The sequence below is a fragment of the Vicugna pacos genome, chromosome 17 (genome assembly GCF_048564905.1).
Source record: "Vicugna pacos chromosome 17, VicPac4, whole genome shotgun sequence".
NCBI lineage: Eukaryota > Metazoa > Chordata > Mammalia > Artiodactyla > Camelidae > Vicugna > Vicugna pacos.
In genome coordinates, this window is record NC_133003.1 from 52367518 (window position 1) to 52394557 (window position 27040).

The window sequence follows — 27040 nt, forward strand, 5'->3', positions numbered from 1 at the left end:
CCTGGGAGGCAGCCAGCAGGTGGGCCTCGCTGCAGAGGTCGGCACTGGGCTGCGGGCTCTTCAACCACTTGCTCATTAATAAACAGCCTTGCTCGTCCACGTTTTCCGAGCGTGAGCCGGGTCCTTCCTTCTGCGTTATTATTACATTGAATCCACTCACGGCCCCGGAAGGGTGCTGCTGGGATCATCGCCACCTCACAGAGGGGGAATTAGCGGCCCAGAGACCAAAGGCTTGGACGGGAGGAGCGAGGGAGAAGCAGGTTTTGTTTTCTGAAGAGGGAGATACTTTCAGGTTCTGGGTGAAGGACGTCAGGGGTCTCAGCAACTGGGAGCCCTGGGTTTACTCCACACCTTCCAGGGACCTCCTGGGTTCTCAGTGGAGAGGCCCCATCCTCTCTCAGGTGAGCACCCTGCTCTTTCTCCTGCCTCGGTTTACTCCAGGCACAGACGCCACCGTGCTATGGGTCTCGGGCTGGCTCTCACCCACCCGCGCTGCGCGCTTCTGACGCCCGAGTCGCTGTGCGCGCAGCCTGCCCCCGCTTCTCACTGTGACCAGCTGGCTTTACGTGCCGTTCCTGTGTCCAGCTCCTTGGCAGATCCACTCTAGTTCTGATCACTTGTCTTTTGATTCTTGGTTGGTTTTTCCATGCAGATGACTGAATCGCCTGCAAATAGTGGCAGTCTTATTATTTCCTTCCTCACCCTTATATCCCTGCCATGGACTGAGTGAACACTTGTGTCTCCCCTAAACTCACATATTGGAGCTCTAACCCCAGTGGGGTGGCATTTGGAGGAGGGGCCTTGGGAGGTGATCAGGTTTAGATGGGGTCATGAGGGTGGAGGCCCCATGAGATTAGGGCCCCTATAAAAGAGGAACAGTTCGAGAACAACTTATGTCCTAAACGTGTGGTAGAATTCACCATGGAAGCTGTCAGGCCCAGGGCAGTTACGGTCCAGTGCGGAGACAGGTTCACCTACTCTGACTTCTTCCTCTGAGTCTCCTGCGAATTCCTGCCTTATCCGTACCTCTCTGCCTCCTAACAAGCCAAATGCTTCCTCACAGGCCTGTCGCCTTAGCTCCTCCACCCCTGCCCTTGTAGGCACTTTGCCTTTCATTCTTCAAAAAAATCACTTCGTTCTCGCATCTGGTGTCGCTGTGGAAAGCCTGATGTCGGTCTCTTTCTTTGTGGTCTTCTCTCTCTGCCTGGTATCTTGTAGAATTTTCTGTTCCGTTTGCTCAGATTCCACTCTGATGCGCCGTGTGGGGGGCTTTCCTCGTCTCTTCTGTTTGGTACTCTGATGTCTTCCATTCTGAAGTCTTTCATTTTCCTTAAAGATGATATATTAATCTTCATTATTTCTTCAAATGGTTCCTCTTCTCAACTTTCATTTTCTGCCCTTCATTTTCTCTTATAATCGGGGTTTGGGCACTTCCCTTTCCTTCATCCACATCTTCTGGGTGTTTTTTCTCTTCTGTTGTACGTACTGTCAGCCCTTCCTGGCGCTTTCCTGGGAGGTCCTCGGTCTGATGTTCCAACCTGCCAGTTGGTTCTCTAGCTTTCATCTTACAGGTGTGATGTTCTTTACTTTAACTATCATACTTTTTAAACCCAGAGTTTCCACTTGTTCTTTTTTGTGATTTCTTTCACTTGATTCACATTGCTAATATATTTCCTTATCTACTGAGCTATATTGACTCTGCTTTTTTTTTTTCTGGTCTTACCAACAGTTCTTCAAATGGCATTTCTGTCCAATTTCTCACCTTCTTTTGCAGTGAATGATTCCTCCGATGTTTAGTTATCTTAGCCTTTGAGCTCATATTTCCTTGATCATGTCGACTCCTCTGTTGGTGTGTTTTAGGGAAGAATGAAAGGCCAGGTCCCGTTTACGTCAGAGTTGTGAGGGGTGAGCCCCTCACACCACGGAACTTCATCATCACTCACCAGATAAATCCTTTGGATAAAGTACGACTGTAAAATCCTCGGGGGGGTGGGAGAAGCAGCACCCACCATCTAAGGGGGCCTCCCTTGCCTGTGATCCAAAGCCTAGAGGGAGCAGGTGAAGGTGTGAGTGGCCAAAGGCACCTGGTGAGTCAGAATCTGGCCCCTGGTCAGTTAGCATCTGCTTTCATCAGCATCTTAACGGAAGAGGCCTCTACACTCCCGCAATACCACCCCTGCGCCGGTGCCAGCGGCCTGGTCCGTTGCCGCTGTGGCTGCAGTGAAGAGGCAGGTGAGGGCTGTCCCAGCTACACCGCAGAGACGCGGGACAGAGCTGAGCGGATGCCACGCCATCCTCCACTGCCACCTCCACCCCCAGTCCTCAGGCTGCCGCCACCCAGTCACCCACGTTCGCCACCTCAGGACATGTCTAGCCTTCTGGGGTTTTCTCGAAGGACTTAGTTCTTGGAACCCACGCTTTTCTCTTGCTTCCGCAGTTCTCCCAGGTTGGTTGGCAGGGAAGGGGACAGCAGTCCACGCCAGTCTGCCATGTGGGCAAAAACCAGAATTGCTCTCAGTGGATGTTCACACCTCGTGGAGCAGACACCTTGCAGGCTCCATGTCGGCCCCACTGGTCTTTGGATGAAGGGGGAGATTTCTGAGTGTGTTTTGGGCTTTAGCCTGAGAACTCCATCTTATTTCAGTGGAAAGGTGCTGGAAACTGTCTGACTTCTCTCCTGTGGTCTCAGGCCCTGGGACAGCTCTGCAGAGACGGGGGCAGTGGGTGAGCCTCCTTGAGGCTTTGGGTTCAGGCTGAACCACCCCAGGCTCTCCAGCCACTCCTAACAGATCGGGGTCTGCAGCACGGTCCTCAACCTGGCTCGTTCCTCTGGTCATATAGTAAGTGTGCCTTTATGAGAAATCCTTATAAGAAATCACTAAAGTGACTCTCAAACCTCTGGTACCATCTGACATCCCCACCACCAGTGTATGACGGTTCTAGTTGCTCCGTATACTTGCCAGTACCCGGTATTTGGTTAAAAAAATTTTTTTGGTCATTTTAATAGGTGTTTAGTAGTATCTTCTCTGTGGTTTTAATTTGCATTTCTTTCAAGACTGATTTAGGCATCTTGTTGTGTGCTTTCTTCTTTTTTTTTTTTCTGTCTATATATCTTCCTTTGCAAAGATCTGTTTAAATATTTTGTCCATTAAAAAAAATAGGCTGTTTGTCTTTTTCTTGAGTTGCTATTATAGAAATTTATATTTTTCTCCTGGTTTGTGGGTGCACCATTTTTTTCTTAAAGTTTTTTCCCCTCAAAGAGCTGGAGTTTTTAAATTAGGTGAAGTCCAATCCAGTTTTTTCTTATATTTTAATTTTCATTATTTATTTTCATGATGTCTTCTTATCATTGTAGGAAATCTTTCCCTTAAAATCACAAATATTTTCTCTCCTATGTTTCTTCCGGAGGTGTTACAGTTTCAGCTCTTAAGTTAACACCTATGATCCATTCTGAATTAATTACTGTGACTGGTGTGACACAAAGATCAGTTCCATATTTTCCCCATATTTCCATTCAGTTGTTCCGGCACCATTCATTGAAAACACTGCCCTTCTCCACTGAATTGCCTTGTCGTTTGTCCAACGTCAATGGACGACCACATGCGCATGATTCTGATCCTGGACTCCACCTGTTCCATTTATCTGTACGTCTGTCCTTCTGTCAGTGCCACACTGGTCTTAATTATCGTAACTTTACAGAAAATCTTGAAATCAAGTAGTGTAAGTTCCCCAATTTTGTTCTTTTTCAAAAAATTTTGACTACTCTAGGTCTTCTGTATTTCCTTATAAACTTTATAGTCAGCTAGTCAATTTCTGCTAAAAGAGAAATTTTCTACTGAAATTTGGACTGGATTGCACTGAAGCCATACATCAATCTGAAAATAACTGACATTAACAACACTGAGTCCTCTAAGTGGACAAATTTCTAGAAAGATACAATCTACCAAGACAGAATCAAGAAGAAACAGATAATTTGAACAGCCTGATCACTAGTAGTAAAATTGAATTTGTCATAAAAAAACTCCCAGCAAAGTCCAGGACTGAAAAGCTTCACAGGGGAATTCTATCAAACACATAAAGAAGAACTAGTACCTGTCCTTCTCAAACTATTCCAAAAAAATTGAAGAGGATGGAACACCCCCAGATTCACTCTGTTAGGCCACCATTACCCTGATATCAAAACCAGACATAGATACTACAAAAAATAAAATTACAGGCCAATATTTTTGATGAATATAATATTCAACAAAATATTAGCAGACCAAATCCAACAATATATAAAAAGGATCATACACCATGATCAAGTTGGATTTATTCTAGGGACACAAGGATAGTTCAACATTGGCAAATCAATCAACGTGATACACTCATTAACAAAAGGAAGGATAAAAATCATATGATCATCTCCACAGATGCAGAAAAAGCATTCTGACAAAATACAACACCCATACATGACAAAAACTCTCATCAAAGTGGGTATAGAGGGAATATATTTCAATATAATAAAGGCCATTTATGACAATCCACTCATACTATACACTCAGTGGTGAAAAACTAAAAGTTTCTCCTCTAAATCCAGGAAAAAGACAAGGATGCTCACTCTCACACTTTCATTTAACATAGCATGGAAGTCCACAGAAATCTGACAGGAAAAGGAAATAAAGGGCATCCAAATTGGAAGAAAAGTAAAACTGTCACTATTTGCAGATGACATGATACTTTATACAGAGAACCCTAACATTTCCACCCCAAAATATTAGGACTAATGAATGAATTCAGCAAAGTTGCAAGATACAAATTAATACATAGAAATCTGTTGCTTTTCTATATACCAGCAATAAACAATCAGAAAGAGAATGTAAAAAAGCAATCCTATTTAAAAATCACACCAAAAAGAATAAACTACCTAGGGATAAACTTAACCGAGGAGGTGAAAGACCTATATTCTGAAAACGATAAAACAATGATGAAGAAAACTGAAGATGATACAAAGAAATGTAAAGATATCCCGTGCTCTTGGACTGGAAGACGTCATACTGCTAAAACGGACATACTACCCCAAGCAATCTACAGACTTAATGCTATCCCTATCACAATGCCTATGATGTTTCTCAGAGAACTAGAACAAATAATCCTAAAATTCACATGGAACCACAAAAGACCCCAAGCTGCCAAAGCAATCTTGAGAAAAAGGAGCAAAACTGGAGGTATCACTCTCCCAGACTTCAGACTATACTACAAACTCAGAGTAATCAAAACAGCGTGGTACTGGCACAAAAACAGACACACAGATCAATGGAACATAATACAGAGCCCAGAAATAAACGAATGCACCGACAGTCAATTACTCTATGACAGGATGCAAGAATATACAGTGGGGAAGAGACAGTCTCTTCAACAAGTGGTGCTGGGAGAACAATGAGATTAGGACATTTTCTCACACCACACACAAACATAAACTCAAAACGGATAAGGCCTTACATGAAAGACCTATAACCATAAAACTCCTAGAAGAGAACGTAGGCAGAATACTCTTTAGTACACATTGTAGCGATTTTTTTTGGACCTGTCTCCTAAGGCAAAAGAAATAAAAGCAAAAATAAACAAGTGGGTCCAATTAAGCTTAAAAGCTTTTGCACAGCAAAGGAAACCACTGATAAAACGAAAAGACAACAAATGGAATGGAAGAAAATATTTGCAAATGATGCAACCAACAAGGGGTTAATATCCAAAATATACAAGCAGCTTATATAACTCAATATCAAAAAACCAAAAAGCTCAATCAAAAAATGGGCAGAAGATCTGAATGGACATTTTTTTTCTGATGCACCATTCCTGGAGGTACTGCAATATCAGGGCAATGTGTAGAGTGGATGGAATGAGCTCCCACTCCACCTCCCTGCTCCAAAAATCCATCCAATATATTGTCCTCAGACAGAGGACATAACAGACATTAAACTGATAAGAACAGATACTACCCTTGATCTTAGCCAAAAGGCTGAGAAGTGATGAATGGACATTTTTCCAAAGAAGATATACAAAGAAGATGGCCAACAGGCACATAAAAAGATGCTCAATATTGCTTATGATTAGAGAAGTTCAAATAAAAGCCACAATGAGATATCACCTTACACCTGTCAGAATGGCTGTCATCAAAATGACTACAAACAACAAATGTTGGAGAGGATGTGGAGAAAAAGGAACACCCCTACACTGTTGGTGGCAATGTAAGTTTGTGCGGCCACTATGGAAAGCAGCGTGGGGAGTGCGGAGGTTCCTTAAAAAACTAGAAGTATGTATACCATACGATTCATCAACTCCACTCCTGGTTGTATGTCCAGAGAAAATGAAAACACTAACACCCCTGTACCCCAGTGTTCACAGCAGCACTATTTACAACAGCTAAGATACAGAAGCAACTGAAGTGCCCATCAACAGATGACTGGATAAAGAAGATGTGATACACACACACACACACACACAAGCATGTGCAATGGAATATTATTTAGCTGTAAAAAACAAAGGAATTCTGCCACTTGCAGCAGCATGGATGGACCTAGAGAATATTATGCTTAGTGAAATCACAGAAAGACAAATACTGTATGATACCACTTATATGTGGAATCTAGAAAATAATACAAATGAATGTATATGTGAAACAGAAACAGATTCACAGATACAGGATATAAACTAGTGGTTACCAATGGGGAGTGGGAGGGGAAGGGCAAATTAGAGGTATGGGATTAAGAGATACAAAATACTATGTATAAAATAGATAAGCAACAAGGATATATTGTATAGGACAGGGAATTATAGATGTAATCTTGTAATAATTTTTAATAGAGTATGATCTGTAAAAACACTGGATCACTCACTAACTGTATACCTGAAATATAATATTGTAAACCAACTACTCTATATACTTCAATAAAAATAAATTTCAAAAAATATTTTTTCCAATACACAAAATGATATATATTTCTATTTAGGTTGTTAACTTTTCTCAACAATGGTTTATGTTTTTTAAAAACTGAGATAAAATTCACAATTTTAACTACTTTAAAGTGTACAATCCAGGGCCTTTCAGTAGATTCACGATGTTATGCAATGATACCACTAACTCCATGACATTTTCATCACCCCAAAAAGGAAGCCCATACTTTTTAAGCAATCACGCTGCTCTCTAAATCCCTCCTCTTCTCCATTCCCTGGCAACCACTAATCTGCTTTCTGTCTCTAGAGATTTGTCTGTTGTGTACATTTAACATATGTGGAATCATACAATATGTGGCTTTTTGTGTCTGGCTTCTTTCACTAAGAGTAACGATTTTTAAGTTCATCCACATGTTAGCATGTACTAGTATTTTAACTTTTTTAATGACAAAATAACATTTCACTGAATAGCTATACCGCATTTTGTTTATCCATTCATCTGTTCACAGACATTTGGGTCATTTCTACTTTTTGGATAATGCTGCTATGAACATTCATATACAAGTTTGTGTATGTGAGAGTCCCTATTTTTTGATTGGTGAATTTAATCCATAATCTATTCACATTTACTGTAAGTTTTTCTTTTTTTTTTTTTCGCTTTCATTCTTGAAGGGTACTTTTGCTGGATATAAAAATCATAGGTTGACTTTTCTTCTTTTAGTACTTGCACTGTTTTAGATGAGAAATCAGTATTCATACTTTCTCTTCAGTATATAATAAGTCTTTATAATTCTAAGATATTTCTCTTATTGTCAATTATCACCAGTTTGATTATGATGTACCTTGGTGGTGTCTCCTTTGTGTTTATCCTGCTTGGGATTCATTGAGATTCTTGCATCAAATACAGAAGGATGTTGGTCAGGGTTACCGCAAATATTTTTTAACCATCTTTCTCCCCTTTATTTGGTGTCCCTAATTATATATAATATATATTATATATTAAAAACCTAGAAGTATATATACGATAAGATTCATCAATTCCACTCCAGGTTATATGTCCAGAAAAAATGAAAACACTAGCACCCCTGTACCCCAGGGCTCACAGCAGCACTATTTACAACAGCCAAGATATGGAAGCAATATATATATTAGACCACTTAATGCTTTCTCACTGGTTACTAAGGTTCTGTTCATTTTTTCAGACTTTTTCACCCTCTGAATTTTACTTTGGCTATTTTATATTGCCCTGTCTTTTAAGTTTACTGATCTTTTCTTCTCTAGCTATTCTTCTAATCTACCTTTACTTCTGCCCAGCATATTTTTCAAATTTTACATCCAGGTGTTTTTGCAGTTTCTGTTTCTCTCATTGTGTTCTATTAAGTAATTTTAAATTTTATAATAGCTCTTCTAAAGACCTTGCCTGCAATCTGCATCACTTCTATGTTTTCCTAGTCTGTTTCTATTGACTGATTTTTTTTTTTCTGGTCATAGCTCATATTTTCTTGCTTCTTCACATACACAGAGAATTTTTAAAATTGCCTTCCAGAAGTTGAATGTTATGTTGTTCTGTTATGTTGAATGTTATGCTGTGTTTGTATTTACTGTTCTCCTTTAAAGAGGGTGAGATTTTCTTTTCAGGCAGTTCAATTTACTTGAAGATCAGCTTGATCCTTTCAAGGCTTGTTTTCTCATTTTTAAATTGACATATAGTTTATGTAGAGTAAAGTTCACTCTTTTAGGCATGTATGTCTATGAGTTTTGACAAATGCATAGTCAGGTAACCACTGCCATAATCAAGATATAAAATAATTTCATCACCCCCCCACTTTCCCAAATTCCCTCATGCCCTTTGTAGTCACCACCAACCCCGCCCCCACCACCACAGGCGACCACTTCTCTACTTTTTCTGTCGCTATAGTTTTGTCAAGGATTGTTTTTAAACTATCAGGGAGTGTGCAGATTAGCCTTTACTACAGGACTAGTTTCCTGGGGTCTCCACTGGAAGATCCAGGTCTTCCAGTTGGGTGGAACTTGAGTATCTCCCAACTCTCAGTTCACAGCTCTCTGTAGTTCATTACCTGGCTTCATGAAGCCGCACCCCCAACACATGCAGTTTAGCATTCAGCCAAGATTCAAAGAGTCCCCTCTGCAGACCCCCAGAGCCCTCCCTGCAGAGCTCCCTCTTCAGACACCATGCACCCAAATTCCATTTACCACTGGCTCCCCAAATGCTCATCTCTCTCCTCAGTTCAGCAATACTGTTGTATTCTGCTTGGATTCTCCTTCCGTGCACCGTGGTCCAGAAAGTGTCTCCGGCAGAAAGCCAAGGGGATTGTAGAACCCACTTTGTTTCTCTAGTCCTGGTTGGTGTGTCAGGAGGACTGCTCCAGTACCAGTTACTCCAACACATCTGGAAGCAAAATTCAGTCCATCTTTTGTTTCATATCTTGTTCCTTGCTTACATTTTCAGATCTTTTTATTTAAACAGTGAAATATATTCATTTTATATTTCATCTGACAATTCCAATATCCAAAGTCTTGGATGTCTAATCTAATGTTTGATGTTTGTTTTAATCCACTTTGGCTTACTTAAAACAATTCTCGATTGTGAGCTCATGTTCAGCTTGATTCTCTCTGTGGGAATCCTGTGAGGTCTCGGTTGAGAGTGAATGTCTCTAGAGGGCGTTTGTGTTTGCTTCTGCCAGCCATCCTGGGGTGATACGAACTGGGTTTCCCAGACCTCATAGACAGAATATATATACATGTAAACCCAAAATTTCTGGGAAGGCAGACCTGAGTTAAACATTCTCAGGATCCCCAACCAAAATATTTTTCTCTGAGACAGATGGTCAAGTCCCCTTGTCGTTTCATGTGTATCAAGGGTTCCAGATTTATATCTGGGGTCTTATTTAAGGCTTGGCATCTTGTTCAGGCCAAGACTTTGCTTCACGTCTCCCTACAACCATTAAAGCCAGGCTGCAGGTCACTGGGGTCAGAACAGCCTCAGGACAGCTATGGTTTTAGCACTTGCTGACCACTGGGCTTCCAAGCCCTCTTTCCAGCCCCTGGCGATTTTCCTTACTTTGTGAGTGCCAGTATGCAATTAAAGGGGTATTTGGTTTATGCTGGACAATATTTCTATGTGTTTCTTAACAGGATGTTTTTCCCCCCAGGCCATTTCATCCATACCATTGCTAGAAATGGGAGTCTGATCTCTGTCTTGCTGCCCTCCTCGTCCCTCCTCCCCCAGGCCCAGGTCCACCTCCACACAGAGGAATGAAGTGGGGGAGTGGATCTGGCACCTGGGACCTTGCCTAGTGCGACCACGTGCTGACTCTATGGCCTCTGGCAGTCCCTGCCTTTCTCAGGGCTCCGTCCTCCTCCTATTAAGGTGAGAGACTGGATACCTCGATCCCTGGGTTTTCTTCTCATTTTAATTTTTTTGACTCTGAGTCTGTTTGTGGATAGTCTTCCTCTCTCCCAGGCCTTCTACTGGGTCAACTTGAACAAGAATTGGGAAAGCATGCTCCTATTTCTCAGAGACCCTGGGGCTTCTGACCATTCCATGTCCCCTGTCAGCCTGAGGACCTGGGAGGTGAGGAATCAGATCACCCCTTACTCCCCCGCTGGCCCACATGGCACACAGCAAGGTCTGACCAAGCCCACCCTCCTGGCTCTGGCTCTAACCCCACCCTCACTTCCTCCAAGAAGTCGTCCTAAAAACAGAGGCCCAGTAAAGGAGAGGGCTACTCCATGCACGGTAAAGACTGGTAGTTACCTGGTAGTGGCTGCCTGCCCCTTTGTGCTGAGGATGGAATCTTAGGCATCACTTGGGTTCAGAATGCTTTGATTGATTAATAATGCCTGCAAGGGCCTGGGTGATTGATCAATGGTGTCTGCAAGGGCCTGGGGTGAATGGCAGCAGCCTGTTGTACCACATGTTTGCCACCTCCGTAATGTCCACTTGAGCTATGCCACACTCTTTTGCTTGAGGATGCCATGGACCTCCCCATAGCCAAGGAAGAAGATGACAGGAGGGAGCTTGAAGGAAATCTCATTATCCTAGTCAGGTAAGAGTCGTGACTTTCTCAGATAATCTCACACCTCCCATCACGCCTGGTTTGCTGAGGGCACAGCCTCTCCTGGTGCTTCCATGAAGGAGGGGGCTTCCCCTTTCCTTCCTCCTCCCCAGGGGACCCCTTCTCCTTCCCACCCTGTGCTCCACCAGAGGGAGGCATCCCTGCTCACGTCAGCTCACTTCTGACCCCATTTCAGTGTGGCAAGCACCTTCAGAGCATGCAAGCTTAAGAACACAGCACATCATTTCAAATCCATTTCTAGGGGGACAAATGTATAATTCAAAAAAAGGTCTTCATATGATACAGAGGATAAAAATTAAACATCAAAGAATTTGAGTTAAAAAAGCATGTGTTTACAGAGGGAGCACAAGTAGTTAAGTGTGCCCAACGCTGCCCACGGACCAGGGCCTGAAGTTTCTCACTCCCCGGCCTGCAGAGCAAGGCAGACCCTCTGAGGTCCTTGCCAAGCTGGGAAGTGGCTCTTGGGACCCCAGACAGGTGGGCCCAGAGCTGGTGTGACATGTGCCTCGCTGAGGTGTCGGCACACCAGGGGGGCTGCCATCTCTGGGCCCCGTGATGCTAGTAAGGACTCTTCAGGCTGGCAGCTCGGGGTGGGGTGGGGCGTCTAATCTGCAAAGGGCACTGAGTTTGGGCTCAACAGGGATGTTGGCACACCCGGGCCACAGAGGCTCTGGCTCTCGCAGTGCCACCGGGGGGCCCTGGGCGTGGCCTGTCACTGCCCTTCCACCCCACGCCATGCCCCCCTCCCTCCCCCCACACTCTCTCCCCATCGCTCTCACCTCTCCTTTTGTCTTTCCTCCCCTCACCTGGCTTTCTTGCACTCTCTGCTCCTGCCTCGCCCACTCACCCTGTTCTCCTCCTGGACCGCAATCCGAGCCTTTCCGCACCCAGCCAAGGGAGGGAGGGCACATCCGGGACCTCACCAGAGCTAGTGTGTCACTGGCTTGCCCCCCTGGAGACCTTCACTTCCTTGGCAGTGGGGCATTCTCAGACTGACTTCAGCGGCCACAGAGGAAGCTCCGGGTTGAAGGAACCACATTTCCGAGGCCTCGGCCTGGAACAGGATTGTCGGGAGCCTCTGGTCTTGTAGGGGCCAGCCTAGACCACAGCCTCACCCAGACGCTGGAGGCAGGCGTATTTATTTGGCAGAGCTCAGAGAAGAGGCAGGAGACCGGGGGGCGCACAGAAGGGGCTGCATCCAGGCCAGAGCTCGGGCCGGCCGAGGGGGCGGCATCACTTCTTGGAGGCCTGTTTTTTCCAGGGAGCTTTCTTATTGCTGTTCCTGGCTTTGCTGAGAAGATGCAGGTCCACTTCAGGCTGCTGCATTCTAAAAATCAAAACAGAGAGAAGCAGATGCTGGGAAATGGGTGGAGGGGGCTGGTCTGATGCCGTCCACAGCCCTCCCTGGCTGGGCCGAGAAGGGCGGGCCCCTCTGCCTGTCCAGCCGAAGCCTCTGGGCGTTGCTCCAACCTGGGGGTCCTGGAGGCACTGGTGACCTTTCCAGGTGCCCACAATTTTGCTTTTCTATCTTTGTGAGAAATTTGTGATTTTTACACTCTTGCAGAACATGATTCACTTCCGAGCTACCAAGGCCAGCGCAGTGGACTTTTGACAGGTCTGGGAAATTTCTTGCAGGGAGGCAGAGGGCAGCCTCCACCCTTCTCAGACCGATGGGTCCAGGCCGCTGGGCTTCGCAGCAAAGTCTACAAAAGGTCTCCAATTCCACCATCTAGACCACTGCCAGCAGCTCTAGGGAGCAGCCTGGATGCCCAACTAGACCGTGTGTTGATAAAACGGGGAGCCGTCTGGGATCACTGGAGGACCCCTGCCCGGGGGGAGGTGACTTCCCCAAGGCCACTTACCCCACGTGGCCTCTGTGGTCTGTGGCAGAGCCAGGGGCCTGGCTGTGAGCCACACCCATTCTGCCGACCACAGGAGGGAGTCCCAGGTCGGGGTGGCCACCTACTTCTCAGCTTTAAGGGAAGACTCTTCCATCTTGTCTCCCAAGGCCAATGAGGAGACGCTTCCTTGGATGTCTCCTGACACTGCTTTTTTGGGTGAGTCACAGTCTTCCAGGTCTGGGATGGAGGTCGAAACGCTGCAAGAGAGGCAGGGAGGGGAGGGAGAGCTCAGCGGAGGTACAGCCTAAGGGGGCTTGGAGCTGGGGTGCCCAGGCAAAGGGCCCTTGCTGGGTGCTTCCCTTTCAATGTTCCAGTTCCGAGAGAAAAGGGTGCGGGTGCTTCTCCTCCCAAGGTGGGTGAAGGGAGACCCCCCGGGGACCCGGAGAGTCACTGGAGGTTGGCTTCCCTGGCTTCTGTTTAAGGCTGCAATTGCCCTGTGTCCATGAGCCCAGCACTGACCACTGGAAAGGCCTGCTGAGGGGGCTCCGCAAAGTGAGTGGAGGAGGCAGACAGGAGGCCAAGGAAACAAGTCCTCTGGTACAGTGTGATGGGTTGACTGTGTTCCCCTAAATCTTCATATTGGAGTCCTAACCCCAGGACCCCCAAATGTGACCTGATTTGGAAACTGAGTTAAGATAAAGTCACACCAAAGTAGTGTGACCTCCAATCTCATCTACCTGGCGTCTACCAGGTTGAAGAGTCTAAAGTCCAATTTCTGATTAAGCCTCTCCCCAGCTCGAGAACTATCAATGGCTCCCCATTGCCTGTATGATCGGGTCACAGAAACTTTTAGTTACATGCCCTTCCTCTGCCCATCCAGTGCCTGTTTACCCTTCAGCAGGGCTCCTGCTCCAGCTGGTCCTCCCAGGACTCCTCATGAACTGGTCTACAGAGACCAGGTCACACCCGGAGAGCCCGGCACTGCCGCATCCTGGGAAGCTTCTACTGTCCCCTCTCCATGTGCTCAAGGGTCTCATCTCACCAGCCAGGCCCGGCCCACACCTCACATGCCTCTGGTTCCACTGACAGAGTGGCTTGACCCAGAGCAGATGGGCGGCAGGCCCACAGTATCACAAACCAGAGTCCCGCTGAGAACCGCCACGGCCAGTTAGGGAAGCTGCCCGGGTGTGGAGGTGGGGAGGTCGCTTAGGTGGAAGTTCGAGGACCAGCTCTGCCATGCCCTGTCACTGCACAAGCAGAGAGCAGGCACCCTCTTTCCGGGGCCTGGCTAGACTCCCCTCTGAAGGGGTCGAGGTGCCTGAGGACAAAGCAAGCAAGGTCTCAGGAGGCGGCCCCCGGTGAGCCTCCCTGGGCCGCGGGCGGAGGCTGGCGTGAACAGCTGGCCAGGGCGAGCGCCGTCACTATGGGGGGGCCTGGCGGCAGCTGGCTGCCCCCAGCCCCGGGACCGCCACTCACAGCGCCAGCCTCGGAGGGAGCCTGGCGGGTGCGGCGGGGGAGGCTGTGGGCACAGCTGACCCAAGGAGAGAACGGGCTCCCGTGCCTGCCCCTCCTGCCTCCCCCGAGGGGCATGTGATCAGGTGGCACACGGTGAGGAGCCTCCCCTCGCATGCGGCTGGCACCTACAGTTTGCGAAGCCTGCGCTTTACAGCGTACAAGGAGCACTGCAGCTGACTCCGCCTCCCGAGGACCCAGGGCACCCGCAGCGCTGTGTCCCGTCTGACGTGCTCCCCGTGCCTCGGAGCGCCCGGCCGCTCCCGCTCCCAGGGGCTCTGCGGTTCACAGCGCGTGCCGCAGGACAGGACGCCGTGCAGTGCGGGAAGCGCCGCCCGGGCCCCCGGCTCATGAAGCGCTCGGGAGCAGGCTGGTCTCCGGGCCTGGAAGGAGGGCGCACGGAGTCACCGGACTCTGCAGCCCACGGGGCACAGGCTTTGTCAGGCAGGTGGCGCCTGACAAAGGACTTGGTCTTTCACAGATTTCAGCACAGCGTGCACAGGGCTCCGTGACTTTCTGGGAACACTGCAGCTCACACAGGCTTTACAGATCACCAGGCACGTGACAGTTCACAAAGGACTTCGTCATCACAGGGCACGTCACCCCTCACAGACTCTGATTCTCTGGACTCCCTGCTCTGAGAACAGTCCTGAAAGAACGACGTCCCCCTCCCACTGAGAGAGGACAAGTGATGCCACCCAAGCCGTGTCTGTGGCAGAGCCTGGCCCCCGCCTCTCCAGGCCCTTCCCTGTCCTCTCTGCTCCCTGCACCGGCAGGAGGGGCTGCATGAGGGCCGCCCAGCCTAGCCCCTCTGTAGGGGGGGTCACCCCCCAGACTCCCATATCGCCCAGCAGCTAGGCGTGGAGCCCCCCACTTCACTCTCCTCTCCCTACCATGCTTGCCGGATGCCAGGCCGGGCCCTGTGGGGTCACGCATGGCAAAGGCAGGCCCAGGTGCTGGCAACTGCACCGACGGCTGGGTGAATTTGTGCTCTGTGGCCCCGAGGTGTGGACTAGGCCAGCTTCCCATCCCCTTCCAGTCCTAGGTGGACAGAAGTGGCAGGAGTGGGTCTCCTGAGACTTTCCGCGCTGGGCACACAGCAGTGAGCAGGGTGGAGGGCAGGCAGGTGGCACTGCAGGGTCCCCTCACCTCCCACCTAACCTACCCCTGCTCCCAGGATGGGCCATGGCTTGGCATGTCTGGGGAACTCCAAGCACCACTAGACTGAGAAAAGGAGCCAAGCCGAGTGGGGCGCAGGGGAAGGGCCCCTGTGGAGGGTGCCCGACAGCAGGGCATTCCAGCCTTGCCCCTCCTGGGCCCCTTCTCCACAAACCTGCTGGGCTGCCCTCCTACTCAAAGCCCCGACATTTGCCGGCTGCACCCAAGAAGGCGGCAGTCGTCCCGGCTGGAGAATCAGGGGGCCTCTGTCTTGCCTATAGCTAACCTGGCACCACCTCCACCATCCCCCAACCCCTTGGGTTGGGGAGCACGTGGAGCCTCTTGGCGTTTTCAGGAGGCCTCTCTCTCTGCAGGGCTAGCCCTCCCTGCCCTCTGTCACCTCTTTGGTCGCCACCCTGCTTTGTCCCCGCTGCAGCTCACGAGCTCCCATCACAGGGCCTGCCAATAGCATGACCTCTCATGGCCACAAGGACCCCAACGAGGGAGGAGGGGAAAAGCAGCGTCCAGGTGGGTGCAGCCCAGACCGACGAGGCCACCACCTCCTCCAGACGCCACCCCGTGTATTCCAGCCATCCTCGCGGCCCAGCTGCTGCCCACTCCACCCAGAAGCTTTCCTGACGGCTCCAGCCTGCTGAGCCCTCCCTCGGTCGGGGCTCCCTTGTGCCTTCCATCTGGGGGCCCCTCGCACATCCATCCCCAGAGCCTCAGAATGTCAGAGAGAAGCCAAGAGGGTGAGGAAAGGGCTGGGCCAGCGTGGACCCAGTGCCCAGCACAGGGCCGTCCTGGGGATGGGGTGGGGGTCACCATCCACCGAACAAATGAAGGAAGGAAAAAAAAGTTCAGGGGCAAGAGGGGGTCAGGGGGCTTTGGCCTCACTCAGCTCTGGTCTCCAGGCTGGTCCTGGCTCCCAGCTGCAGCTGTTTACTGGACCGTGGGCCTTCACTGGGCCTTGCATTGGGGGCCCCATCCTTGGGGTCAAAGACGAGGGCCATGGCAGCCGCCCGCAGGGTCCCTCTCTTCACCCGTCCCCTCAGCCTGGCTGGCTGTGCATGGAGGGGCTCAGAGAGGCCCCCTCCCAGGTGGGCCGACGAGGAGGAAGGAGGTGCAGCGGGAGCAGCCCAGGAAGCCTCCATGGGGAACAGGCTCATGCTGGGACTGCAGGCCGAAGGGCAGATGTGGACAGGTCAGGGGAGCAGGCTAGTGGCCGGGGAAAGAATGGGACCTGGTGCTACCAGAGCAGAGAGGGTGGGCTTTGGACAAAGCAGCCCATGCCCTGGAAGCTCGCCAGCCAGGGAAAAATGCCCCTTTCCTCCTTGTCGGCTGCAAGCACCCACAGAGCACCTCTGTCCCCTCTTCAAAGTGGTTTTTAAAAGCACGTAACATAAAACTGACCATCTTAACCACTTTAAAGTGTACAGTTCAGTAGTGTTTCACATGTTCACATTGTTGGGCAACAGGTCTCTAGAATTTTTCTCATCCTGCAAAACTGAGACTCTGTCCCCCTTTAGCAACCACCATCCTACTTTCTGTCTCTGTGCATCTGACTCCTCTGGGGACCTCGCGTAAGTGGGATCACACAGTGTCTGTCCTTTTGTGACTGGCTCATTTCACTGAGCACCATGTCCTCCAGGTTCACCCTGTTGCGGCAGGTGTCAGAACATCCTTCCTTTTTAAGGCTGAATAATATGCCACCGTGTGCATAGACCACATTTTCTTTATCTGTTCTTCTGTCAATGGACACAAGAACTGCTTCCACTTCCTGGGTACTGGGAATAGTGTTGCTGTGGACATTTCTTTGAGACCCTTTCAGCTGTTTTAGGGATGCACCCAGAAGCAGAATTGTTGAATCGTACAGTGATTCTAAGTTTAGTTCTTTAGGAACCCCCATTCTGCTTTCCACATGGCTGCACCCTTCAGCAGTGCATAAGGGTCCAATTTCTCCCGATCCTCACCAACATCAGTCAGTCTGTTTCTGTTTCTAACAGCAGGCACCCCGATGGGCGTGAGGCGGTTCCTCACTGTGCTTCTGACGTGCATTTCTCTAATGCTCGGTGCCCCTCACTCCTCACATCCCAGGTCTTTGGATCAGCGAGGGTGGAGCAGGTCCAAGTCTTGTCCACCTCCAAACCCCCAGGGCTGAGCACGAGGCTGGACGTGCAGCAGCTGCTCAGAAACTGAAGGAACAGCATGACTTTAGGCTGCAAAAGGGCGGCCTCTGGAGAGAGGAGCCTCCCATCACTGGGGGTGTGGCATGGGGCGGCTGGACGATCATGGCAGCCAGCTGTCAGCAGGCACTCTGTCCACCAGCCCTTCCTTGTTCTGGCCCCAGTCTGCCTCCCTGGGACAAAATCAGCCCTCGGTCATCATTTGGCGAGCACTTCCCCAGGGCCTCCGACATGCTGGGCCCTGGGCAGGAGTGGAGGACAGGAAGAGAAGGGAAGTGTGGGGTCAAGGGCAGATGGGGCAGGATACCCATCCCTTTGCTGGCTGAACACACATGGAGACCTGCAGCCCCTTTCCCACCCACTGCCTGGGACTCAGGGCAGGGCTGTCCCCAAGCAGCCCCACAGCCTCTCCCCGGTTGTCCTTGAGCTGGTGTGTCCCCACCCTTCCTCTCTGTTTGTCACAACCCATCTACTTGCTAGTTGGGACCCCTCCCCAACCTCAGTGGGGGCTCCAGGGCTCCTGGGCAGCCAAGAACCTCCTCGGGCTGGAGAGGGCTGGCTCCTCTTCCTGCTCCCAGGCTCTTGCTATGACGGCCCCATGGACCCCGAGCCCACAATCGGAGGAGAGAGAAAACTGAAGCACCCCTAGCCCTGGGGTCTGGCTCCCAGCCCTGCCCACCCCCTGCATCTCCTCGGAGACCTGTCACCTCTCCCTCTCTGGGCACAGCTGATCAGCGAGTCTTCACATACTCGTCCAAGTTGCACATTTAGGGAAAAAGTGGATGGGCTAAGCACAGAGGTCTCCCCTCCAGGCTGCCACCAATCGTCATTCACTGGATGCAGCCCCATGGGCGGCCAGCTGAGTCACACCTGTCCATCCCGTCCATAAAGACATCAGAGGGGTTTCATCCAGAGCCTTCCTGGAATCCAGATATTCTAGGCTGATAGCACGTCTCACACGACTGGTCTGGTTACCCTGCTGGCGGAGGAACTGGGTGGGAGGGTGGTTTGGAAACATGTCCACGAAGTCTTGGACACTCCTCTCCTGCACCAGGAAGTAGGGTCTCATGCCCCTCTCTCGAGCGTGGGCTGGCCCTGGGGACTCCCATAAAGTGGAGGTGACGCTACATGACTTAAGAGGCCACGTCATAAAAGGCAATGCAGCTCCCACCTGGCTGTCTCTTGGGACACGTGCTCTTGGAACCCAGCCGCCACCTGGAGACTCCGGGCAAGAACCACCCGGCTGAGCCCAGCCAGCCCCCGACTGTTGGCTCTCAGAGACAGTTACAAACAATTGTGTGGCTTTACACCACGAACCTTGTTTCACAGTTACAGGTAGTAGGAATGGCTGTTATGGAAACGTTTTCTCATAGAGATTCCATTCCCTTCTTCCCTAAGTGCTTTCAAACTGTCCACCTGATAGGCCATTCCAGAAGCAGGAGGAGTCCAGCTGCTTTATAGTTTTAGGAATCTGCCCCTTTCCACGTTCAAGAACCAAGGTCACCTGTGTGCATGTGCTTCTCTTATTCTTTCCCCATCATTCCTCAACACTTGTTGTAAGTGTACCATTGAGTCCTTTCCGAAGCCCTGAATATAACAAATTAGGAACCTGGAGGTCATTTTAGTGATACCAACAACAGCACTGACAACCGCAGTTTGTAACCTCTCAGGAAGTGTCGGTGAGACGCAGTAATTCACATGTATGATCGCCTCGTCCTCACAACCCAGTACGGCGAACACTAAGCTCATGCTCCTTTACAGTCACAGATACTGAGGCACAGAGAGGGTAAGTGGTCTGCCCGGGTCACACAGCTCAAGGTGGCCCGACTCCTCCTTCCTGCCCCCTCATCTATCTTAGGCATAGGCTGCCCTTTTCCATGAAAGGCCATCCTTTGAGGACAGAAGCCAAATAAGAGCTACCAAATAAGAGTTTCTGAAAATGCCTTCGCTGTCCTTCCTTGGCACCTTCCAGCTGCTTCAGCTCATCCTTATTTCGGGCTCTCCTGATGCATCTTCTCCCTCTGTCTTTGGTTATTTCTTACTTACACCTGAGCAGCCCCACTGCTCCGTCTTCCCTTCTCCCTGGCATTGCTGATGTGCTTCAAGGACCTCCAAGCCCTCCCCAACTTTGAGTCTTGGCTGGGGATGGGGGTGCTCTGACCCTGCTCTCTGCGCCACCGGCATCTGCCCTTCCTAATGTCCACAGGCTCCTCTGACTCCTGCCTTCTCCATTTGGCATTCTGGAATGCGGGGGCCACGGCGTGACCTCCATGCCCCAGGAGTGGACCTCCCCCAACTCTCTATAGGGTCAGGCAGACACTCTGACAAAAGGCCAACTCAGTGCCCTGGGGTGACACTGGCGCCAGTACTCCTAGAAAACTGAGGGCCTGGTGGGAGCAGAGGGCTGCCCAGACTCAGTGCAGTGGGGGCACAATCACAGGCGAGTCCCCGCCTACAGGCAGGGCCTGCCCAGACACCCCAGAACCCATCCCTGTTCCCCAGTACAGCCATCAGCAGCACCATGAACCCTGCGCTCCTTCCCTCGCCCAGGCTGTGTGCTTCTCGAGAGACCCACCTTTGCTGATTTCACTAGCCTGGGCCCAGGCCCTCCCACAGCACCAGCCCCTCCCTCGCTCCCTTCCACCCTGCCCACCCCTCACCTGGCTTGTGTCCTGCTTTACCTAAACTTGTAGTTCTCTGGCAGGAAGTAGCCCATCTTGCAGTCCTGTTGAGCCTGGAAGATCTGTTTCAGCAGATTCTGCCTGCTGACGCCATATCCATTCAGAACGCAGCCCCCAAAGAGGAGCTTGCCCCCAGCGAACATCTGTTGCACACAGGAGGGAAAAAGCGGGGCCTCAGTGCACCAGCACCGCGTCTCCAGGCCGTGCCGTGGGCGCTCGGAGCTTGTCCCGAAGCCCAAGCCTTTCTTTGCTGGTTCTGGGGAAGGGTGTTGCCCTCCCGGAGTCCCCCAGTGGGGAGTGACTGGGTCTGTCCCCAATCCAGGCCTCCAAGTCAGAGGACAGTCCCACCATCCCAGTCTTTGCTCCCTGCAGGCCAGACCAGCTGAAATGTCCCTCCCCAGAGCCCTGGTGCTGGAGGAGTGCCTGCCTGCTCAGAGGCCCCAGCCCGCGCTGCCTCTAACCCGCTCATCCATGTGCACTAATGAGCTGGTCCCCTGAGGGGCAGGAATCTTGTCCCACTGCTCTCTGAACCCCACCCTCTACACGTCAGTCTCAAAAGAGAGGCCTGTCCAGAGATTTCTGTGCAAGGATATCCATTAGTGTTATCTGTTATGGCCAAAACCAAAAAGGAAATAACAAACACTCAACAAAAGGAACACAGGTAGAGAAATCAAATGATTCTTATGCTGCGGTTAAAAATCCTAATTAACAAGCAGGACCTCAAAGTCAGAAAAAAAGCCCAGACAAGCCAGACACAGGGGTGTGGCCCAGGGCTCCCAACAACGCTGGCCGAGCAGGCGCCTGGCGCGGGAGCAATGAGGCCGTCTGGGTGATGTGATGAAGTGATTGTTTTCTAAATTGCATTTTTCAAAATTTCTACAATGAATATATATGTTTTTACATACCCTATTTTTAGTAAAAAGTTATTTAAAAACCAACGGATGAAGAGAATTTGGTCCTCTGGGCTAAGCATCACCTGTCCGTCTGTCTCCTGGGATGGGGGACACGTGGGGTCAGTCTGGGGACAGGAGGCCGGGCTTTACGTGCTGGGTGACTCCCAGTCAGTCCTGCTCTCTGAGCCTCAGCCTGGATGGGGGAGGGTCCCACGGCCTTCTCCCGGCCCCCCACACCTAGAGACTGGGGTGGCAGGAGTGGGGGGCGGGTCCCCCAGGCCCCACTCACCAGAACCATCCCCTGTATCACCCCGTACTTCTTCACCATCAAGGGCGGGTCCCTCTGCAGGGGGCTGTCCAGGTCGTACCGCAGCAGGCGGTAGGGGTCATGCCGGCACTGCCGGAAGAGAAAGGCGTGCCCATCACCTCCGGGCCAGGGGTACATTCAGACTCCCACGTGCTCAGCCAGGTCAGACTCCCACGTGCTCAGCCAGGCCAGGCTCCCTCTGAGTCCTGGAGTCCCACCCAACACCCCTCCCAACTCCTGCTCAGCGGCCCTTCAGCCCCTGCGTGCACCACTCCTTGGCCGTCCCTAGAGGATGTCCTGGATCCATTCAGGGCCCCCTACTGGTGAAGGCCATCACGGAGATGACTGCCCCCACCACGTGACATCCACTAGCTCAGCTTCTGGGGTCTGCAGGACTTGCTCATTCCCTTTGCCTGGGAGAAGCCCTGCAGAGACGTAAAGGTATACCGTGTTCCTGGGGCACCCATTTTCAGGATTCCTCCACCCCCAACCCCACACTGGCTGCCCCTCTGGACACCTCCCAGGCATTCAACCCAGTGCCAGCACCTGAATCAAGCCGACACCTCAAGGTGGGGCCTGGCCAATCCAGACTACAGTGGGCATGTTCCCCTCCCTTTTCTGGATGCTGCAGGTCCATTAATGTGGCTAAAGTGTAGCTGACATTTCCTGGTTTTATCCGTCTTTTATTCCAGATGCCCCAGCTGTCTTCCCTGAACTTACAGTTTAAAATGTGAAACACAGAGCTGCACCTGGGGTTTCACCTGTCAGTTCCTGTGGGATGCGCCGCAGGCCGGCCTGTCCCCTGCCCTCCTCAAACCCCACTGCTCACTGTCCCAGCCCTTCAACCGCCTCGGGTCAGGCCCTGCCGCCCACAAGCTGCCTGTGGCCAGGCCAGGCCCTGTGCCTTCCTGTGCTCACAGACAATTATTAGTGAGCAATTAAAAGCCCAGAGAGAAACTAAAGTCAACTCTAACTTCCCACATGGGCAGGGAGTGTATCTGTACACAGGTGGGTGCAGAGCAGTGCTCGATAAATGCTCACGGACTATAACTAAGTTGGAACTGGCTCTAGAACATACATGTGGCTTTGACGTATGAGACTTCTAAAAGACTTCTGGTGTCTGATCAGAAGGGTTCCAATGCCAAGTTCCAGGCACTGCTGGAGTGCAGGCCCGAGGGTGGACGCTCGGGGATCAGGCTGGAAGGGGCATCCCCAGGGCAGACATGGGAACTTAGAACTCAGGGCTACAGCCGGGCAAAGGCAATGGCCTGGAGAGGGCACAGGGCGAAGAGGATCTAAGGAAGCCGGCAGTGGACATGAAGCTCTCCTGCTCACGGGGCACCCTCTGCTCCACCTGGTCTGGAGACGGGCCACCGCGTGAGATGTGTTAGCTGACACAGAGTGACCCTGAGGCTCAGAGCGATGCTGCAGCAAGAAGGTGGGGGTGGGTACCACACAGCCCTGACTGACAGACCTCTGGGACTTGAACCACAGGGAGCCGCTGCCTCTGCTGGGACCACTCACCTGCCTGCCAAAACCCTCTCACCCTGGGAGACCCTGGCTGACCCTCAGGGATGGCCAGCCCCACTCCCAGGCTCCTACACGCCCAGGCCTGTCCTCTCAGCCCCTTGTCGGGGCTGCTATCAGTGTGGCCCCCGGGCCTGGCACAGGACCTAGACACAGGACCCGGCCAAACACTGCTGAGCCCCAGGGCTCAGTGGTGAGTGTGTCTCCTCTAAATACTCCAGGACATGACCACACACTGCAGCCAGTGCTCTGGAAGAAAACTGCAGCCCCCTGACCTGTCTCAAGGTGAGGAAAGGCCCCCACCTCGAGTGGTGACAACCATCCTGGGACAGGAGAGGAGTGGGAGAGAGAGAAGAGGGTTGTGGACGGTTGGAAGTGTGTGTGCAGAGGCCCAGGAGAAAAGGAAGTGAAAGAGGGCCCGTGTCCTCTCAGCCAGTTCCGGCCCCGCCGGGTCTCCCCCGCCTGACCCCTGGGCCGGCCCAGGACCAACCTGAATGCAGGGCGAGGCGCGGCCCTGCTGCTGGTGGTTGTAGAGCGTGTCCAGCAGCCACTGCAGCTGCCCTGAACTGGAGGGGTTCTGGCCCGACACTATCCCGAACACCAGCACCTGGCTGGGGTCACGGGGCGCCGACAGGAAGCGCTCCAGCTCCACGTCGGACACCTGGGGCGCCCTCACCATGCACCTGCAGCCTGCCCGGACGTCTTCCTTGCGAATGAGCTTCCGCAGCACCAGTGGGCAGTCTGAGGGCGAGGCTGCCCACCTGGTGGGGCTGCGCATCTCTGCGGCCTTCCCTCTGCGAGGAGGAACCAGAGGGTGGCGCTCAGTGGGAGGGGCACGGACCCCTGCCCCCAGGCCCTGCTCCAGGTGGACAAGGCCCCGCCACCGGAGTCCGGCTGCAGGCAGTTCTAGCCTGGCCTCTGCCACCAACATGCAGTGCCGCCTTGGATGGGTCCTCTAACCTCTCTGTGCCTGTTTTCTCACATGCAAAATGGGATCAGCATGGGACACATTCATTCATCCAACAAAAATTTGGTGTTGTCCCAAATGCCTATCTTTCTCTCACACCCCATGCCCATCAGATCTATCAGCAAGCCTGTCCGCTCTGCATTCAAGACAAACCTGGAACCCGGCCACTTCTCCTGCCCCCCTCCTAGTACCATGGTCCAGGCCTTGGTCATTTCTTGCCTGGATGCCTGCAAAGCTCACCTTGTCACCTTCTCAAGTAAAACCTTCTCTAACACAACAAGCTTCCCCCTTGTTCCCGGTTCTCTCCCTTAGCTTCGCTCACTATCTAACATACTACACGTTTTCCTTCTTTATTTTGGTTATTGTACTTCTCCATCCCAACAGAACATAAGCGCCATGAGTCCATGAGTTTGGAGTATTCTCTTCAGTGGAATAATAGTAAAGAAGCAATAGCTATTCAACAAATAATCAAACCAATACTTACTGGGGACCTACCACGTGCCAGAGCCGCACAGGGAGGCTGCAGGCTGTGAGGGGTCCGTGTTTGGGTGGGAACAAGCACCACCCAGAGAGGAAGTGCTGTTAGGGCTCTGCTCTGACCGCCGCTGCCGTACACCCTGGTGGGCGTTTTGCAGCGCCCACAGCCCTTGGCAGGGACACTGTCTTGGGTTATTTTGTGATAATCCGGAGCAGAAAACAGAAGGCTCCTACCAGGTGAAGGGGTTGCCCAAGTTCACATGGCAATTAAGTGGTTAAGGGCTAGGATCAGAAACTGGATCACCCTAAGACAAGGGCAATGCAAGGAATTTACTGCTCATAATTACTCTGAGGCTCTTTGACACTAATAAATACTTGCTAAATACACTTAAGAATTATATTCTTTTTTAAGAACCTGAACATCTGGGCCAGGGGCAGTTTGGACCTATTAATCACAACTTACACCAAGATAAGTCTAAAGTAGATTAAGGATTTAAATGTGGGAAATTAAGCCATAAAAATTCTAGTAGAAAATATGGGAAAATTATTTACAGTTTTGGAGGAGGGAAGGCCTTTCACAATTATGACTTAAAAGTCCAGAAATCATGATAGAAAAAGCCTGGTAAGAGCACTCACCCTGGGAGACACAGAGGCAATCAGCAAAGACTGGAAGAATATACGTATTTTTTGGCTCCAGGTCCAGGTAGTTAAGAAAGTCTCCATCAAATTTCACTAACTGATCATTTAGCTAAGCAGAGACTTCAGTGACCACACGTGACAAAGAATACAGTCTTCACAAAAGTAGTTGAGAAAGGTCACTAAATAAACAAACAACTGCAAACTACAGGAAAGAACAACAAATCCTAGAGAGAGGGGAGTATTTGATTTCTAGAGTTACTACAGTATAATATTCAAAACATTCAGTTTTCAACAAAACATTACGAGGCATAAAAATAAACAAGGGAGTATGGTTCATTCACAGGAAAAAAGAAATGAAGAAAAACTGTCCCTGAGGAAATCCAGATACTGGGTTTACTAGACAGAGATTTAAAATCAACCGTCTTAATTATGCTCAAAGTGCTAAAGGAAACTATGGACAAAAAGCTAAAGGAAACCAGGAGAACAATGTCCTACCAAATAGAGACTATCAATAAAGAGAGAGAAATTACAAAGAGTAACTTATCAGAAACTTGAGCTTAAAAGCACAATAAGTGAAATAAAAATTCAAAAGCAAATCTGAACAGGCAGAAGAAAGAATCAGCAAAATGAAGGACAGGCCAGCTGAGATTATCCAACCTGAGCAGCAGAAAGAAAACAGAACTGAAAAAAATGAGTAGAGCCTATGATATCTGTGGGACATCATCAGGAACACTAACATACATATATGGGCCAGAGTGCAATGGGATGACATATTTAAAATGCAGAAAGAAAAAAAAAACCTACTAACCAAGAATTCTATCTTGAGCAAACTTATCCTTCAAAAATGAAAGAGAATTCAAGAATTTCTCAGATTGAAAAAGAAAAGCTAAGGAATTTTGACACTAGTAGGCCTTCCCTCTAGACTGAAGTGGAAGAACACTAGACAGTAACTTGAAACCATATGAAGAAATAAAGAACACTGGTAAAAGACAGTAAATACTTTGGTAAAGACAAAACCAGTATTGTTATATTTTCAGTCTGTAACTCCTTTGTTTTTTCCTATATGATCTTAAAATACAAACATACAAAACGATAATTACCAATCTATGTTTTCACTGGGCACACAATGCGCAAAGATGTAATTTGTGACAACAACAACGTGGTGGAAGATGGAACTGGGAGACAGATTTTGTATACTATTGAAGCTAAGTTGGTATTAATTCAAACTAGATTGTTACTGTAATTCCCCAGAGGAACTACTAAGAAAACACCTTAAAAATACATAGAAAAGTAAATGACAAGGGATTCAAAACCATACATGTTAGTCACGGTTCTCTACAGAAACAGAATCAATAGGAGGTAGATAGAAATATAGACTATATAGATATACCTATAAGATACATATAAAAAAAGGAATTTATTATAGGAATTGGTTCACGTGGTTATGGAGACCAAGAGGTCATACCATTCGCTGTCTGCAAGCTGGGGAACTTGCAGGAAAGACAGTGGTATAATCCAATCTGAGTCTGAAGACCCCCAAATCAGGGGTAATTCCCAGTCCCAGGACAACAGAGGCCTAAGAACCACATGGCTGCTGTGCAGGTCCTGGAGTCCAAAGGCCCAAGAACCAGGAGCTCTGGTGTCTGAAGGCAGGAAAAGATGGACTTTCCAGCTCAAGAAGAGAGAGGAGGAATTTGCCTTTCCTTTGCTTTTTCGTTTCATTCAGACCCTCAGTGGCCTGGATGATGCCCCTCCACATTGGTGAGAATTGGTCCCTTTACTCAGTGTACTGAATCCAATGCTCATCTCTTCCAGAAAC

The 27040-nt window shown here is 50.2% G+C and overlaps 1 protein-coding gene, 1 long non-coding RNA gene and 1 other non-coding gene across 6 annotated transcripts in view; all 3 read right to left on the reverse strand.

The window, feature by feature from the left end:
- Window positions 1-5819: 5819 nt before the first annotated feature.
- Window positions 5820-6010, reverse strand: LOC116284039 (U2 spliceosomal RNA). The gene has a single exon (XR_004193828.1). It is a non-coding gene; the product is annotated as a U2 spliceosomal RNA (small nuclear RNA).
- A 2872-nt stretch (window positions 6011-8882) lies between these two features.
- LOC140686616 (uncharacterized) lies at window positions 8883-11014 on the reverse strand. The gene is made up of 2 exons (XR_012060457.1): window positions 10712-11014; window positions 8883-9343 (listed from the first exon to the last, which is right to left on the reverse strand). It is a non-coding gene; the product is annotated as an uncharacterized lncRNA (long non-coding RNA).
- A 1141-nt stretch (window positions 11015-12155) lies between these two features.
- C17H3orf20 (chromosome 17 C3orf20 homolog) overlaps window positions 12156-27040 on the reverse strand; it is a 63320-nt gene continuing 48435 nt past the window's right edge. For all 4 annotated transcript variants that reach the window (XM_072941922.1, XM_072941921.1, XM_072941923.1 and 1 more), the window contains exons 12-16: window positions 23629-23932; window positions 21594-21701; window positions 20412-20554; window positions 13000-13131; window positions 12156-12360 (exon numbers count right to left, since the gene is read on the reverse strand). In XM_072941922.1, the coding sequence (XP_072798023.1) occupies window positions 12267-12360; window positions 13000-13131; window positions 20412-20554; window positions 21594-21701; window positions 23629-23932 (781 nt within the window). In that variant the 3' untranslated portion in view covers window positions 12156-12266. The remainder of the gene's footprint in view (window positions 12361-12999; window positions 13132-20411; window positions 20555-21593; window positions 21702-23628; window positions 23933-27040) is intronic.